Source organism: Pleurodeles waltl, chromosome 3_1 (genome assembly GCF_031143425.1).
Source record: "Pleurodeles waltl isolate 20211129_DDA chromosome 3_1, aPleWal1.hap1.20221129, whole genome shotgun sequence".
NCBI classification, from domain to species: Eukaryota; Metazoa; Chordata; class Amphibia; order Caudata; family Salamandridae; genus Pleurodeles; species Pleurodeles waltl.
This window is the reverse complement of record NC_090440.1, coordinates 84,843,757-84,862,904: the sequence shown is the minus strand read 5'-3', so window position 1 is coordinate 84,862,904 and position 19,148 is coordinate 84,843,757. Positions and strand designations below refer to the sequence as shown.

At 42.9% G+C, this 19,148-nt stretch overlaps 1 protein-coding gene across 4 annotated transcripts in view; it reads left to right on the top strand.

Annotated features, from left to right (window-relative positions):
• The window catches only part of CTTN (cortactin), a 195,661-nt gene that overhangs the window by 158,335 nt on the left and 18,178 nt on the right, over nt 1–19,148 (top strand). For all 4 annotated transcript variants that reach the window (XM_069221879.1, XM_069221877.1, XM_069221878.1 and 1 more), the window contains 3 exons: nt 2,542–2,690; nt 9,410–9,496; nt 11,373–11,553. In XM_069221879.1, the coding sequence (XP_069077980.1) occupies nt 2,542–2,690; nt 9,410–9,496; nt 11,373–11,553 (417 nt within the window). The remainder of the gene's footprint in view (nt 1–2,541; nt 2,691–9,409; nt 9,497–11,372; nt 11,554–19,148) is intronic.

Below are 19,148 nucleotides of genomic sequence, written 5' to 3'. Positions count from 1 at the left end.
CTGCTGAAATCCTGTTACAAAGGGGCACCAGACAGGGATGCCCCTTGTCCCCATTATTATTCACCCTTGCCTTGGAGCCCTTGGCGTGTAGACTCCACTACACACTCAACCTGTGAGGCATATAAGTCGGGTGTGATATATCCCGTCCAATACTATTAATTGGAATGTGTGAATTCTGGTGAATTCTCTGGACTACGAGTCAAAGCAAAGTCGCTTCTCTTTCCCTTGTTACAGCTGCGGGACGTGCCACAGTCTCAGTTGCCAAAAGTGGGGATACTGTGGAAATTGGACAGTGTTAAATACCTAGGTATATACTCCACCCACGAGAAACCACAAACATATGTCCTGAATTTAGGGCACGTGATTAGGAACTTGCTCCCTTCTATTGCATTTGGGAACACATTGAAAGTATCCCTGATGTGGAAAGTATCTCTCATAAAGGTGGTAGTGCTAGCTTGTTTCTTATGTGTTGCAAGGGGCTATGCACGCGATACCGAGAAAAGTGTTTCGAGAACTTAATGGCTTGTTAGTGGAGCTCCTGAGGGCTAGCAAACGCAATAGGGTAAGCCTTAAATACTCCAGAGGGATTGGGACAAAGGCGGGATGAAAGTCCCAGACCTGAAACTACTACTTAGTGGCTCACCTGCAACATGCAATACGCTGGCTAGATGGAGAACATAATTGGGAAAGGGCATTATTGGAGGGCACTCATGAAGGCCACCAACTTGGGGTGCTGTTGATGCATGGAGGAATAATGCCTGACGTGTTCCCACACTTGATTCGGCAGATGGGCCGAGTGTGGGAGAGGGCAGTACGATGGATAGTGGGTGGAGACTGATAAACTCCAGAAGTAGACATGTATCGTGCGCCCTTTCGAACAGATGTCCCGAATAATGGCAGTGGACAAAACGCAGGAAGGCAGTTGCATTATGCTGTCGGATCTATACCTTGAAGGCCACTTTATAATCCTGGCAGATGCAATGGAGACATTTGGTTTGGGGAGAGGACAATTTAGCTAATGCACTAAAATAGCAGCAACACCAAGACAGCTTTGGCCAACATTCCCCGAGGTCCCTGAGCCCACACAAACACCAGTGACACTCCCCTCTGTGGCAGGGGGATTGAATTCATAACACGTCTACCGTGCAATTTGCATGGATAGAAAAGTTGCACCACTCTGCATAGAGGAACATTGGCAACGCGATAGCGGTGAGCCCTTTGCACCTAGGGATTGGTCAAAGGTACACAAAGAAGTTTGCAGGGTCTCCATCAGTGCAGGGTTTAAATTGATTCAATGTAATCTTGTACATATGACGTACCTTTCTCCAAAGAGGCTACATGTAATATACCCCTCCAGGTCACGAAACTGTCCTAGGTGTGGGGTTGACGTAGCCGATCTTAAGCACATGATGTGGCCACGCCCGGTTATAATGCTATACTGGAGAGGGATATTACAGCACATAGAGGGGCTGACGGGGTGGGGGGTATTGTGTACAAAAAGCAGTGTGTGCTGGGTCTCCTCCCAGATAACCCAAAGAAAAAAATTAAGTGGCCGCTTTACAATACTGGGGCTCGTAGTCGCGAGGAGGCGCAGAGTAATTAGTTGGATCAGCCCTAGACCCCCAGGCAGGAGGACTGGGAAGAAATATACTAGGATGGGCCGGAGCAGGGGGGGCACTAGAGACGATAAAGTTCTAGGGGCGTATCATACAGGCACTCCTGGAGCCTCTGGATGGAGCTTCAATGGAGAAGATGGACAGCGAACAGGCAGAAATGGATTGAATGGGCGGGTAATGTTACTCATTCATGTGCGTGAGAGACAATCCGGGATCACGGGGTGGCAGGCACCCGGAGCTGTGACGTGTTATGATGTATTAAGTAAACTGTGATAGGCGAATGGAATCGGGGGTTGGGGGTGAGAATGGATGGGGGGGGGATGTTGGACATGAGGAGGATTGTGATGTGCATTTTATAAGATGGTGCATTATATAAGATGTTGCCACATTACAGTATATCCTTCAGCCCCTCTACCTCAAGATACCAGAAATGGGAGGTAACGGGATTATCTGTTTTGAGAATAAGTATTATTACTGAGAGCTGTGCGTAGGCTCTACACCATGAGGAGTTGGATGCACTGTAAATGTTTAAAATGTCGGACAACACTGATGTGTACTGTTTGACGATGACTATGGATTGTATGTCTCTTACTATCAAAAATGCAAATAAAGAAATATTTAATAAAAAAAAAAGAAATATTTTAAAAAAGAGAACACTGCACAAATATTCTGTAGTGAATATTTTATACCCTTTTCGGGAGGCAATACATTTGATTTGTTTAATTGTGATTGTAAATGACGTGAGAATCAAACTATATACTTTGGAATAATTTTCTCCGTTATTTTACGGCAAAGCATGGTAACGTATTTGAATTGGCATCCTCTACTTCACAACATGGAGGCATATTAAATCTGTAATTGCATGTCATAAATATTTATTAGTTGAAGACTGCTTCTTGATTCTCCTCCCTTTGTTATCTTGCAGTCAGCAACAAAACAAGCAATCTCAGGGCAAACTTCGAAAACATTGCTAAGGAGAATGAAGCCGAGAACCGAAAGAAGGCCGAAGCAGAAAGAGCTCAGAGGATGGCAAAGGACCGAGAGGAGCAGGAGGAGGCCAGAAGGAAACTTGAGGTGAGTAGTTGTGTAAATCTTCAGGGGATTCAAGGTATTTTATGGAGACAGACAAGGTATCAGCATCATCTGTGGAAGGCACTTGCTTTAAAAACCCTAAACAGAATACCCTTGTTTGTGCCCATGCAAATGTGGAAGCTTATGCAGCAGAGGTGTTCTTTTGATGGCATTATGTAAGTTCTCAACGAGAGCATGTGTACTCACCACAGGGTCTAGTGGTAACTTCCTCTCTCATGTGCTTCTCTACTGATTTTTCTACATATTCTGACAGACATAACTTGCCTGTCAAATGTTGCAAAGACTGGGATCAGCTCTATCTTCCTTGTCCAACAGACACCAGAGATGGCTGATGGGAAGAACTGGTGTAAGGGTTAGGCTTCCAGACTTTGTTGATAACAGAAGTTGGCTGGGGAAATGTCTTGGGAATGGGCATGTATAGTCCGTTCTCCCAGATTTAAACTACCTCTTTGTTGGCAAGCCTAGACTGGGTTCCAGCTAAGCATGCAACTCCCATCACCAAGGGGCATACAAGGTACAAATGGGACAAAGCTATATTATGATTGCAGTTGTAATCACATTTTTTGACTGAGTGTTGGTGACAATAAAATCTCCTCATTTTAATTAGGTCCTGACACCGCTTAGTCCAAAACATAGCTCTCCCTTTTGCCTCACAGCAGATAGGCATTCTTTTTTGTTGTTCTGGCAGGGAGCACACCCAGGCTCCACGTGTAATATGGAATCTACTGTCACATTCTTAGCATTCTCAGAGTTCCTAGGTGGTTTGCAGTACATCAATGTCTCCTTTTCCGGGCCACTTTGTTACATCTCTTTGTAGCTAATACGATGTAGCCACATACTTGAGGCAGTCTGACAACATTGTGACCAGACCCACATTCCTAAAACATTAGTAGACATCTTTTGTTTCACTAGTTAGTTTTTATTTTTCAAGATATATGTAGAGCACCCCTTTTCAGTAACCCCTTCCCCACCTTTCCCACCAGTGTCACTTCTTGCGTAACTTTTACTTGTGATGTTTAGAAACATTCCCAAAATTGTGGAAAGTCTGTGTTTTGCTTTAGTATTGAAACATCTGTGGACCCCCTAAACTCCTGTGGCAAAGTTTTCTCGATGCCCCATTCATTGTCTATAGTCACACGTGTTACCATTTCCATCCCTAGGATGAACCTGTTGTGTCCGTGGCTTCTTGGCCACTTGGGTGCCCGAGAACTGCGGTCCTGTGGTTCCCGGACGTCAGCAGACTCTATGAAGCCCACAGCTGTGGCTGGGAGGGTCTCTTACCTGGGCTCTAGCACCTTACTGCTGCTCCTTTTCTCTTCAACTCCAAAATGGCAGTTGCCTACCTGTGAGGTTGCATCTGCTTTTTAAGGCAACTCTACAGATATGGGACTTCAGGTTTTTGTTTTCTTTTCCCTTTCCATCATGGCTGCCCTCACCCTTGGTTACTTCTAGACTTTCCCAATCCATTCTGCTTTACTATCTAAAGGCCTCAGTCTGGAGGGTGTGTCACAACAAAGCTGTGTTCCTTTACCCTTTTCCCCACTCCCTCGTTTTTCTGATGCTCACTCACTGAAGAATTCCAAATTCTATATTGCTGGTTTTCTTCAATCCTCTGAAGTCTTCGTTTTGTGAGAAGGTTTTTTTAGTCTTTGGCTTTTCTTTCTGAGAAGGTGGGAACTTCTCGAGTGCATTTAACTAACTCATATGCTTCTTGAGACAGCCACCCGTACGTCAGAAACCCAGAGACCCAGAAAGGATTACAGGTAAGTATCCGGATCTGAACCGAACCACACCTTCACATTTTATTTGTGTGTGTGTGTGTCAGAAGTGTAACTGTTTCGGCTACAATAACCTGTTCTGCCTCTAGGGCAAGGTGTTTCTTACTTTATTGCAATTTTCTAGCTTACCCACCTTGTCTTGGACATCCACCCCAGCATTACACAGTCTGGGATTAATGCTATAACTTTTTATGAATTCGTCCCAGCAAGTGCTAAGTTTAGGGCAGTCCCAGGGTGTGTGTGGGATTGGTTTCTCATGATTTCAGCCCCTCCAGCACTGCATGGACTTAGTTTCTTTTATGGCTCGTGGGGGTTGTAGGCGACTGTCTAGTGGCAGCGATCTACTATTTCACGGGCTGCTTCCCTTGCATGTACATGTTTAGTGATCTTGTATTTGTTGTGGGCTAAACTCTTCCATTGTTTCCTTGAATGGTTTAGCCCTTCCTCCATTTTGCAGCTGATTTGAATAGGATTCCTTATGTTTGTTTTTCCCTCAATTGGGACCTTATCAATTTTTCCTGTCACTTTCTGGATTAATTATTCAAAACCAGTGAACGGCCGAGTAGCAACCTCCCACACTCCTTTTTTTCAGTACCCAGTGTAGATTGGGAACACCTCTGAACCTCTCATATTATCCTAGGCTGTACTTTGCTTGTATTTGCTTGAATGTTTTGACTTCTGCTTTTTTAATGTCCTCGTTCGTGATGCATCAGGCTTCTCGTCATAGTCTAAAGATGTCCCTGTCTTCCTGTAGTCCAAAATTCTGGGCTCCCATATTAACAGGGAGAATGTCGATGGATCTTTATTGAAGGTCTAACGGGTCGTCTTCTGGTGAGTATCAGGTTTACGGTGGCTATATTTTGAGTTTTTCCACGTATTGCCTCCGACCCTCATAATTGGCTATCTGCAAGAAAATTGACAATGAAGCACCATTGAGACGGTTTTGACTTTTAACCAGTCAAGGAGGTAGTTTAAGTGTGAAGCCTCATAGTATGCCCTAGATTAGAGACCTCGTTGACTCAATAGCTATTTGAAGCCAATTCTCATTTTCTTCCCTCCCCCAAGTCCTCAAGGCATACTCTTTGTAACTGTATCAGATTTGTGGGCCTACTTGAAGCAGTATTGCTGGATGAGAAATTAGACTTTTCGGATTGTTGCCATGTTAATAGAGGCAATACGTTCGTGCCACATGCAAGTAGTTGTGTCTTTGGAGATCCTTCTGGACTTCCCTTATATGCGGACAGAAATTAGCATTCTGTACTCTCTCCGCATAGAATCCAAGGTGTATGCCTCGTTATTTACTCATTCTGACTCTCATTTCGGGACATGTTTATTCCCCAGTGTTCTGATCTTGGCATAATTGGCGTAAATTCCGCCACTCTTCTTGAAGCACTGTAGTTCCTGCTTAAGGGGTCTGGTTGGTGTACGAGGTGAAGTGCAAACAGCATCACTATTGTACTGTCTGCATGGAGGGGCTGTTTGAACTAATTTCTGCCCAGTGTCTCATCCTGATGGAGCCATTTCCCTGTGTTTGTTATGTTAATGCCTCCAGTCAGAACGCAAAGAGCAAGGATTCAAGGAGCACCACTACCTCAACTCCCACTGCTTCTGAACTGGCACTCTCTCCTGTCCACTAGCCCATAGTTTAGGAGGCTGGTTATGGTAGCCTGCCAGTGCTGTTGAGATGAGGTGGTCTCCCAGGCTCCTATAACTCATGATCTCTCTCAAAAAGGACCTGTGCACTTACTTGAATTATTTGTTTGCACACTAGAGTAGAACAGTAATTTTTTTTAATGTATTTATTTATTTTTGCATCTCCTTCTTAGAGATGTCTCCAACCTGCCTTCTGGTGATTAATTCTGCCTGGTCTGGGTATATCAGAAGCAATAACTTTAGCATATATATCTATACATCTATATGTCTGCATTTATTAGAGAAATCTGCTGATGCAAGCCACACTTCATCTGCAAGTTTTCTCTTTTTTTCCAGAAGAACCATTCTGTGGTCTTCTGACATCATTGAAGTCACTTTTCCCAGATCAGTAAGCGGTTTACATATACTAAGCGTTATCCCAATTAGTCCAGGCCAGAATGTTTTAAAGAATGCCAGAACAAATTTGTTTAGACCGGGCGTGGTTGAAACCTGGAGAATTCTCACTGTTTTAATGATTACCTCAGCAAATTTACAGCTGTTTAGGGATTCTGTCTGATCTGGTGTGAGTTTAGATAAGCCACCCCTTTCTAAATATCTTTTTGCTTCCACCCTTTCTGCTGGTTCGGCTGTATATAGCGCTGGCTAATACAATCTGAATGCCTTGTTTATAGTATCCCCTTATAACTATTCTCCTGTGTCCTCTTTTAATGTGTGTGAGCTGGGATTGAGTTTGCCATTTTCTTAGTTTAGAGGCCAGTCATTTCCTTGCTTTACCCCAAGTCTCACCTGTCCCAAATATAATTTTTGTCTTTCTGTTCTAGTAACAGTATCAGATTTTGTTGAATCTAATTCCCTTCACTTTGCAGGTATCCCTAATATCGACTGAGCGCTTCCCATACTTTCTGTACTACCGGGCGCATATATTCATTGTGCTGTAAACACTCCTTAATCTAGGATTAGCTTGCTTCTTTAGCAAATTTGTCTCTCAATAACTAAGTGTTAAGCTGCCAGTGAGGAGATCTCTTCTTTTTGGCTGTGTCCCACTGCAAGAGACCTGCAACTGGCACTTCTTCTGAAAGGGATACAACTTCATGTTCTACCATGATTATGTCTTGTTTTTGTCCTGACCTAGTAATAACAGGTCTGTTCCTGCATAAGATCTATGTGAGGTGGCCCATATAGTCTTAGGTGCCCAGTCCTGCCTTCCTCTAACCTATTTGCGTCAGCTCTGTGCTCCCCCTGGACCAAAGTAATCCCTCCCACCCTGGCAGGGAGCTCTTCTTATAAATGTACTTGATGCAGCATTCTCATGCCGCACCAGCCACCATTTTCACTTTCGAGGGGCTTCCTCCTGGAGTCAGACACTGTGCTTTTTTTCAAACTGTTGGCGCCCCCGGTGGGCTTTGCCAACCCCAAGGGGGATCTGCCAGCCTCAAGGGGGATCCCTTGAGAGCCAGCCTCTCCTCACTGACCCAGCCTCTCTTCTCTCTGCTGACAGTTTTCCTCTTCCCCAGTGAGTGCCTATTCTGGGTGGTGCCATTCTGGGGTTTGTGGGCTATGCTTAGCCCGGGGTCCTAAAACTTTATCTCTCCATTTCTCTTGCTAAGGACTCTCCTTGCTCTCCACTCTTCTGTTTCATGGCCTCCATTGAGAGAGTATTGGATGCCACTTGAAACATTGAAATTAACAATTTGGATCAATTCATAGAAGTATTTTAGTCCTGCCTTTTTTCTGTTGGCTGTATCTAGTGGAATGGGCATGAAGGGCGATTTTACATCTGAAAAGTACAATCTGTCATCTCGCACTTAATTCTCTATGCGAACCCTTCATTTTACATGCAACCAAGCCTTTTTTTTAACTTGTAGTACACTGCAGCAGATATTCATATATATATTTCTTTTTTGTCAATACTCGAGTGCAAATGTTAAACCTGCTGGCTTTGGTACTTCTTTGGGCTTGTTTTTTATTTTTTCGCTGTAGTAGGCTTTTTTAAAAAATATTGCCGCATAAGAGCATTCAATCCAGTTGCTTTAAAACAAAACCATGATTGGCAGAGTACATAAGTTTGAGAATTTTTTTTTTATGTGGTCACACATGGATACCCAGATGGGCACAAATGCAGTCTGTAAGCAGATTCCTGATTATGGTCTTACTATATAGCTTTACAATTTTGGGACATATCTGAATGTTGATGTCTGTTTTTGTATTATATTTGGTCTCTTCTAATGTATCTAGACAACCTACTGCTGCGTGATTGTTATATAAAACAATATAGGAGAGAAAATACCTCAGTTAGGTAAGGTTATCTTCACTCCGCATCAGGCATGCAAAACATGTATATTACTTCTTAATTACATCTTTTTGGGGGCAAATTCTGTATGCAATTGCCTTACACTGATGACCAGTCTGTCCTCCATCTTCTCCAGTTGGGGTTCTGCTCACTTCACCACTGAAGACCACAGCTTCTCAGATTGGTTGAGATTTGGTGGTGCTCATGCACACATCGGCACCCACTATATGAGCACAAGCGAGTGCCAAGGCCCCCAATGGTTCCTAAAACCTCACCATGTCAAAGTACTCATGAGACAGCGGGGAAACATTACCTTTTTTCTCCCGTCCGGGAGAGGTCAGACAGCCATTAAAGGCCCACTCTAGGTTGGCCTGTGGTAAGCTCAATTTACTCTCCTGCTTTGTAAGCAGAAGGGTGGGGCCCCATCCTCTGCAGTGCCTTCAACCAAACCAGCCACCTGAAATCACTCTCCTGGTGCCAGATGCCTTCTTTTAGCACCTTTAATTAGTTCTACACAGAAGGGCTTAGTAATCGGCTGAACGGGAGTCCTTCTTTCAGCTTCAGTGTAGAGTGCCTTGACAGTCCACAAAACATCTCTTATAAGTACTAAACTACATCAGTAAAGAACCTGCACTGAACAAGAGTGATATAGCAACGAGTGCTGTCGCCAGCCCTGGCCCTTTCTTGGTTTTCACTGAGGTGATCTGCTGCAAGGTGCGTGATCATTCCCAAGCTCCTAATGGGGTCAATTTGAACTTTTATGAGAAACACTGGAATGTATCGAAGGCTTGTCGTGTAGTGTTGTATCTTCTCGCTTCCCACTGACTGTTGTATCTTCCTGCCTAGTCCCCACCGCTTTACAGTGCTCCATTGCGTTGTAGCTAGGTCTGACCTCTACATACCTAGACTTGTTGTCAATATCTTAAATGCTCAAACTCCAGTAATGTTTTTAGTTCACATGTTTTCTCCATCTTTAAAAGGAAAAAGCCAAGAAGGAAACTCCTCCTCAATCGCCTGCGCCTCAAAACACGAATGAGAAGAGTCCTCCAAGCCCTGCCATTTATGAGGTGAGTGGTTACCAAAACAGTGGTTTTATGGCGAGCAAGGAATGGTGGGTGGGGTGGGAGAAGGGAAATGGCCCATCGCAAGGGGATCTGAGGCGACGGTGTTGCCTTCCGAATGGTTGCAAAAACCCTTTGCCCAGTCTTTAAAATGATTGATAATATTCTTGCACGCTGTCCTTATTTCGATTGTAGCGAATAACCCAGGAGGCAGTCAATGCTGAATCTTAAACCTGATTTCAGTAGTGGTTAAATTCATTGTTTCACTTGATACTAATCAGACAATGCAAACTGTACTTATGATAAACTATGAAAACCTCATTGCCAATTTAAAAACCTTATTCTCTAACCTCTTCTTACTTTGACTTCTCTACAACGGTAAACTTACCAAATGTGTTACATAATACAAAGTTTTGACATTATATCATATTTAAAAGCAAGCCATTGGCTCATCTTTTCTGTAGACATCTAAAAACTGGAAGCAGTAGTGCTGCACAGGCCACTGTGAAATATAATCAAAATACAATTCATTGCGATAGTAAAATAGCAGTGGAGTTACAAAAAGGGTATTGTGATAAGTCTCTGTTTTTATATTTATTACTGTTTTCTTTTTTTTTTCTACTCTATATTTTGGGGCACTTGACCTACTCTTAATCTCAACATCTATGGTATCTCTTGCTTGAATGTGATTTAAATATAAGTACAACTGGCCCATCTGTCTTGCCTTGACTTCATGAGCATATTTTGCCCATTTTACACTCTCCTGTGAATCTGGTTCTTCTGATCAAATTTTTACTGATTACATCCAGTTTACTTGTTAGGCAGCCAAACTCTTTCAAGACCACATGGTTGTAATTCAAGCTGGAATTAAAAAAAAAATTATCATGCCACTGGGTTTACGTGATATTGTGTAAATACTCTTTAATCCTATGGCATTGAGTAACCTCTCTTGCTCTTACCATAGGGTGCCAGTAATTTACAACTCTTTGGTAATATTTGAAGGTTATACTTGTCATGCCCATTTCAAGCCTCAGTGTATAAATTGCAGCTCCTTGTGGGAGGCCAATCCAAAGATTCCAGGTACTAATTTCAGTAATGTAGATTTTTTTTTTTTAAATGTCCCATTTAGCAGGATCTTACTTCCATTAGTCGGAAATGCCTGCTCAGAATTTCATATGCTGACTGCATCGCTTTTGGCACTTTAGAAAAGTAAACATTACCTTGCTTCCAAGATTTAACCATTTCCTAGGACTTCTCCCTCCTGGCAGCCCAGTTCTGGGTTGAATGGTCTGACCACATAAAAAAACATAACGTCAATTATGAGTACTAGTTTGCCTTCTGACGTAGATCAATTCAACACCATTATATAGGGCAGAGTTTCCAGTGCCAGTATTCACACCTGAAACCAGCAGAAACTGCTTCACTCACTGAGTTATTTTTGATGGTGAACAGGACTGAGTGTGAGTTATCTTTTAAAGCTTCTAAATTTCTTCCACGGTTGCATCAGCCTTGCAAGACTACCCCAATGTGCTCCTTTTTGTTCAAGTTGTTTTGTTTCTGTTTCATTAGTTAAAAAGCCTTGTACACCTTTGTTTATTGTATCTTCTATGGATTGCCTCAGAAAGTATTCTTTATTAGGTGGAGTTGTGCTACAAAACTGCAGAAATAGTTAATGGAAATTTTTCACTACTGGTTGACCCTTAGGTTTTAGGGTTCACTTGACTACACTGATTCAGAAGATGAGAACTAAATAACATGGATCTGTTTAAAGAGGCGGGGCTTATCCACCATAAAACCAGTTTGAACATTGAGGACTGTTCATTCCCGGCTTTGGGAAGAGGTCCGCTCACAGGTTAAATGATGACCTCTTTTGCTGTTGTAGGATGCGTATGCTTATGAGACGGAGCCAATTGTCAAGAGTTCAAGTAAAGCCCCACCTAAAGAACCCGAGCCAGTTTATGAAGCTGAAGAATCGGACTACCAGGAGGCGATAAGCCAGCGAGAACCTGAGGGGTCTGAGGCGGTCTATGAAACAGCAGAAGGCGGAGGAAGTTATCCTGTTGGTAAGTATGGTTCTCATCCTATTAAAGGACACTTCTGATGGTTTAAAAGAATATATAATTTCTCTTTTTGTTTTTCATGATTAATCAAAATCATTGCAAGGTTTTAGAAGAAAACACACAAGATCATTTTCAATTACAAATAAACAGTGGTACAATAAAATATAAAAAAGGAGCATACAATCTGATATCAACAGCCAGTTAAAAAAATAAGCAGGTGCCTTGTATGTGTTTCAGAAAAGCACAAAGTGTTGTAGTTGAGTAATGCTAACCTAGGCCCAATCTCATCATGGTTCACTAAAAAAAGCATCTGATGTAGGTACAAGGACAGCAAGGAAAAATGACAGAAGCTTCACAACCATATGAGTCTCGATTAAATTGTAGTTAGGTGATGATGGTAGCTAGAACATACTTCATTATCATCGGCTTTGAGCAAGATCTAACCGGGACAGGTTAATAGACATTTGTTGTAGACTATGGAGCCATATGTGAGTTTGGGCATCAATTTGCTGTCAATAACATTTAAAATTGCGGAAAGACCTTGCCCCAAGAGGCTTTTAAGGAGGCGTTTGATGGCTAAAACAAGGGCATTTGCCGTAGTTGTTAGTGCCTCGATTTGCGTAGAAGGGTTACCGCGATCATTTAGCCATATACCTAAATATTTGATTGTGGAAACCCTTTCAACTTATTGGCTGTTTAAAATAAAAAAATGAAAAAGCTTGCACCTTTCTTTGCCATCCTTTTACCGAAGACTAGGATCTTGGTTTTTGATGTATTGTATTCTAAGCTAATCTGCCAGGCTGGTCAGAGACCTTTGTAAGCTTTTTGCAGTTTCATCCATTAAAATGGTGCCACCAGTGCTTGCAGTTTTAAGAGGGAAGACTTTAGCTGTGCTTAGGTGATAATTCAAACCTGCCAAATGACAATTAAAAATCGGAGGGGCCTGTAAGCAGCCCTACTTCAGGCCCGTATTGGTATAAGTATTTGCAGAGGTGGGCCATTTGCTGGGGACTCACTTTTACTCCTGTGTTTGAGTAAAGACTGTTTTTTCAACAAGCATGGATAAATGCCTCAAGCTGTTAATTTGGACCAAAGCAGCTTTTTATCTACCTTATCAAAAGCTGTGGCAGAATAAATGAATGCACTGAATAGAGGATGTGTACCCTTTTTAGGTCAAAACTAGGAATGGCGAATGGGCTGTCTGCAAGACCTGCTGTATTCAGTCAGTGGGCTTTAACCACGCCCATTATTGCCATTCGTTCGTTGTTGTGCTTGTCCTAAATGCTTCTATTTTATAGGTGCATTTGTCTGTACATCCTTCCTTTATATGCTTAGTTCTCTCCCAGGCGATTTCACTAAGAAATTTTTTGTCGGCCATCACACTACGTTCACCGCATTCACGCTTCCTCCTGTTACAGCATGTGATGGATCTTCCTCGCATCTGGTCATTGCAGCCTTAGTGTTCTTTTGGTTTTCCATAGCAATGTGTTCACACCACACCAGTGAAAACACTGGTTTCAGAAAGGTACTGAAGGTTTTTGGTTTCGTTTGTTCTTGTGCCTCTGCTTGGGTATACTTAATGTTTTCCAACCCACTTTCCCTCCATTGCTGTTTTAGTAATAATTGGCTCTGTGTGCGTGTTTTTCAGACACCCACTCATTCACTTTTAGTCTTTCTGATTCTAAAGTCCTCTAAAAAGTGTGCTGCAGCTGTTTTCTCTGGTCCCATTGGTAATTCCTCATTCTAAGTCTCCTACACTGTGCTGCAGCTGCTTCTCTGGTCCAAGTGGTAATTCCTCATTCTTACTACTGGAGGCAATGCTGCAGCTGCTTCTCTGATGCCAGTGGTAATTCCTCATTCTAAGTCGTCTAGGCAGAGCTGAAAACTGCTTCTCTGGTCTCGTCGGTAATTCCTTATTCTAAATCCCCTAGTCACTGCTGCTAGCTGCTTCTCTGGTCCCAATGGTAATTCCTCCCTCTTAATCCCGTAGACAATGCTGCGGCTGCTTCTCTGGTTCCAGTGGTAATCCCTCATTCTTTGCCAGCTGCTTCTCTGGTCCCAGTGGTACTTCATCATTCTCAGTCCTCTAGAAAATGCTGCAAGCTGCTTCTCCAGTCCCGTCAAATTCCTCATTCTAATTCCACTAGGCAGTGTTGTTAGCTGCTTCTCTGGTCCTAACCGAAATTCCTCATTCTAAGTCCTCTAGGCAGTGCTGCTAGCTGCTTCTCTGTCCCAGCGGTAGTTCCTCATTCTTAGTCTGCTAAACCATGCTGCAGCTTCTTCTCTGTTCCTGTCAATAACTCCCCCATTCTAAGTCCTCTAGGCAGTACTGCAACTGTGTCTCTGTCCCTAGTGAAAATTCCTCATCCTTAGTCCCCTAGACAGAGCTGCAGCTGACTCTCTGCTCCCGTCGGTAACTCCTCCATTCTGAGTCCTAGGCAGTGCTGCAGCTGCCTTTCTCTTTCCAGTGGGAATTCCCCATTCTTAGTCCTCTAGACAGTGCTGTAGCTGTGTCTCTGTCCATACATACACTAAACTCCAAACCAAAACACATAGGTAAAAGACATAGTCATTTACAGCGCCAATAGCTCTAACTCTAACAAATGCAAGACCTATTGAATTCCAAATACTTGTTTACAAAGTGGTCGATCAAAGCAGCTAGACCTAGCAGATTAACCTGCGTCCCATTGCCCTTTCAGAAACCAGTTTGTATTACGAAGATGATTTTCCTAACCTTCGGTCACTCCTCAAGTTCTATGCTGAGTATTTTCACAAAACACTTTTTCTCCATATCAAGTAGGACAATAAGACGGAAGTTTTCTGGCCTAGTATAAGGGCCCTTCTTATGAATAGGGACAACCAGGTAGTCTCTCCTGCCCTCTGGGACCTTATACCTAATTTAACATTCATTAAAAAGAGGAGTGATCCAGTTTGTCCATTCTCTTGCTGCCTTGAATATGGCGGCTGGAAAACCATTTGGGCAGGGAGCGCCTGCAGATAGCATCTTGACCCAGTTGTTGACTACCTGTCAACATCTTGGATGGTCGCTGGATCAAATGCCAGGATAAGAGGTTCAACATACGACGTGGAAATGTAAGCAGACCATCCAGATGCGGAAATGTTAATTCATTCACTTATCGAATAGCCATCTGAGAGTTTATGGCCAACTAGACAAAATGTATTGAAATGATTGTATTATATTGCTTCGAATGCCACAATCTATTGTTTGTCTTACAACTGCAGGCGAGTGATGACCATAACTTTTTTTTGTGTGCTTTTGTGTTAATCTTTCAGGGCAATATTGCCTTTATCCTTATTTTTTATTTTTAAAGGAGGAAAACAATGAGAACGATGTTCCAGAGGGCCTGATTGAGGAGGAGCAAGAGATTTTAATAAGCCATTTTTGATATCAGACCAGACTTCGATTAGTTTTTGAGTAGCATTCATCGGGATAGTAAAGCTTGCAGTTGCTTGATCTTGCTGTTGTTTGGTCTACAGTCCCACTGAAGCCTTTTAACAATTTCCATCTCTGACTGATGTCCCAGCATGGTTTCTTTCGGCAGGGGAGATGCCTTCAAAGGAAAGAGCATGACAAAATGACCTGATTGCATATAAGGGTATCGTCAATTTTAATATTTTCAAACCAGTGGAAGTGCTGGATTGTTACCCACAAATAATCACATGTGGCCAGCCTGTGATGAGATTTATACGTGTGGGCCGCAACTTGTTTGCATACGCTTCTGCCGTTCAGTGACTGTAGGCCTAGGTCATTGAGGGCGGTAGTAAAAGTGATAGTAGCCTTGGTGCTTCTGGCTGGGAGAGCAGCATTTATTTGAAAAATTATTTATAGCTGGTTCTCAATACCAAGCCATTCTGAGTCGTTCAGTGGAGTTACCAAATTAGTATTAGAATCCCCCACTAATAACCATATGGTTTTTAAGTTAGCCGGTTTTAATTGACAGAGGGTGTCGACTAAATACTCCATCATAGCCCTTTTCTTGGGTGGATTTGCATTTATATGTATTTATATATTTATTAGTGTTCAATGGTATGTGTAGCTGCAGATACATATGCTATGCATTTATATGTGTGTGTGTGTGTATATATATATATATATATATATATATATATAGTGTTCAATGGCATGTGTAGCTGCAGATACATATGCTATGCTTATCTCTTCCGACATCTAGTGTTGGGCTTGGAGTGTTACAAGTTGTTTTTCTTCGAAGAAGTCTTTTCGGAGTCACTGGATTGAGTGACTCCACCTCTCGGTTACAGTGCGCATAGGCATCGACTCCATTGTCAGATTGTTTTCTTTCTGCTGTCAGGTTCGGACGTGTTTCCTCTCGCTCCAAAATTTTGAATCAGAAAACCATAGAAAACCTATTTAATCATCTGTATTGTTTAAATCACACTTCCATCTAGCATCAAACCGGCAGTACCGTCGGAATCTAAATTTTGCCCTTCGGGCACGTGTTCCCGACTCAGGGCTATTCGTGCCTACCGTGTGGAAGCCTGATGGCTCGGACTCCATTTCGATTCTGCCCTTGGTGGCATGCAAAGAATCCCTATACAGACCAACATCTGGTTTGTAATTTGCGCCTTTCTCCTGACCATCGAGAAGAAGATTGCGAGGCCTGTCGATCGTTTCGATCGAAGAAGACTTTGAGATCGTAGAGCTGAAGATTGGAAATGGCGTTGAAAAGCACAGAACATCTCGATGTCACGGAAGAAGAGCAGGCGCAGACAGCTGTCTCTATTTGAGATACTGATTCCGAGCAGGAATCCGAAGAAGAAAGACCCATCACGGCTGGCCAGCATGTGAGTATGTCTGCCCCTACTCCCAAACATAAAAAACTACATAAGGCATTGGGTACACCACTGCCGGAAGGCCATGGGTTGTCCTGAAAAAAAGACTGTAGGCGACAGACCCTCGGGTTCGGCGCTGAAAAAGGCCACTCCTCAGTCTACTTCGGAGTCGAGCAAGTCGGTCAGAAGTTCCACCCTGGATACCAGTAAGCATCCTCACTCCTCAGAGTCGAAGATTCAACACCCTGCTTCAGAGCTGAAACAGCCAACTTCATTTTCGGGACTGAAAAAAATACAGACTTCGGAACCGAAAAAAGCGTCATACACAGAGGAACAAGGACTTTCGAGTAAACTTAAACAAATCTTGAAGCCGATGCAAGAATTTTTACAATCCTGATAATGAGAACACTGAGATTCAGCCAATATTGGACATCATGGATAAAAGACAATCTAGAATCAAAATACATAAAGAGACTGGCAGAATTTTGACTGCGCCTCCTTTAAAGACTAAAAGAAAGACGTCCTTTCAAGAGGAATTAGACTCTGCTCAACCACCAGCAAAGGCTCAAAAACAAAAGGAGAAGCCAGCACCTCCCCCTACTTCTCCTCCTCACTCTCCACAGCTTTCTTTTTCACCTCCTCACAATAGTCCACCACCATTGCCTTCTCCAACCCACTCACTATACTCGCATGGAGATACAGTGGATCCTTGGTATCTGTATGACCCTGATCCCATTCCAGACAATGATCCTGATCTATACCCCTCCAAGCCTTCTCCACCAGAGGACACTACTGCCTACACTAAGGTAGTTTCTAGGGCAGCTGCTTACCATGGGGTGCTTATGCACTCTGAACCCCTAGAAGAAGATTTTTTATTCAATACTCTTTCTTCCTCTCATTCTAGATGCCATGTCTCCCATTGTTGCCTGGAATGTTCAAACATGCTGACCACATTTGTTGTGAGCCCGTCAAAGCTAGTGTAATTACTCCTAGAATTGACAAAAAATATAAACTTGTTCATACAGACCCAGACTACATCACACATCAACTTCCTCCAGACTCAGTAGTGGTGAGTGCAGCTAGGAAAAGAGCTAACAGCCAATCATCAGGAGAATCTCCTCCACCTGAGAAGGAGAGTAGGAAATTTGATGCTGCTGGCAAGAGAGTAGCCACGCAAGCGGCTAATCAATGGCGAAATGCAAATTCGCAAGCACTCCTTGCCAGATACAATAGTGCCCACTGGGATGAGATGCAAGAATTCATACAGCACCTCCCAAAAGATCTTCAAAAAGAGCACAACAGATTGTAGAAAAAGGACAGGCTATAAGTAGTAATCAGATAAGGTCTGCCCTCGATGCTGCTGATACAGCGCAAGGAGTGTAAATACAGACATTACAATACGAAGGCATGCATGGTTACACTCTTCTGGTTTTAAACCAGAAATTCAACAGGCAGTACTTAACATGCCTTTCGATAAACATTTATTTGGGCCTGAGGTGGATACCACCATAGAGAAACTGAGAAAGGACTTGGATACTGCAAAGGCAATGGGAGCATTATATACCTCACCATATAGAGGCTCCTTTTGCAGGCCCCAATTCAGAAGAAGATTTAAGCCACAATCCTCTGAACCTTCTGTCTCCCAGTTAAAGCAGGGACAACAGACACAATACCAAAGAGGGGGCTTTAGAGGGTCCTATAGAGGACAATATTTCAGAAACCGGCAAATTCCAAGCCTCAAAGCAAGCCATTACACCATCCAAACAGTGACTTCTTTCCCACCCCACCACCACACACATCTCATGTGGGAGGAAGGCTACAACAATTCCACTCACATTGGCAAAACATCACCACAGACAGTTGGATGTTATCAATTATACACAATGGCTATTGCCTAGCGTTAATCTCCACCCCTCCAAACATTCCACCACGTTACCACAAATTGTCCCCAGAACACAATGTTCTGTTACAACAGGAAGTACAATCCATACTACTAAAACAAGCAATAGAATTGGTCCCAAATTCTCAACAATGAACAGTTGTAAAGATGGCACTCTAAGGCCTATCCTAGACCTCAGACCTCTCAATCTTTATATCCTGGAAGAACATTTTCACATGGTAACTCTGCAGCATGTCATTCCACTACTACAAAAACATGATTACATGACTGCCTTAGACCTCAAAGATGTGTATTTCCATATACCCATCCATCCAGCTCACAGAAAATATCTCCGGTTTGTCCTAGCAGGAAAACATTACCAGTTCAAAGTTTTACCATTTGGCATAACAGCTCCAAGAGTGTTCACAAAATGTCTAGCAGTAGTAGCAGCCTACTTAAGAAGACGATTGACTAATAAAATCAAGCAGTTTTGTACAATGCCGACAACACACTCAATATGTAATAGAAAGCTCTGCATAACCTAGGGTTCGCTCTAAATTATCTGAAGTCACACCTTCAACCAGCACAGGTACAACCTTACATAGGTGCTATTCTAAATACTCAAAAAGCCCTGGCATATCCAATTACACAAATGATACAAGCTTTCCAAAATCTCATCCCACATATCCAACCAAATCAACAATACACTGTAAGATTTATCATGAAAATTCTAGGGATGATGGCATCTTGCATAGCCATAGTTCCACATGCAAGACTAAACATGAGACCTTTACAACAATGCCTCTCACAGCAATGGTCTCAGGCACACGGTCAGCTTCAAGATCTAGTGTTGATGGACCGCCATACGCACACGTCCCTTCAATGGTGGAATCTCAGCAATCTAATG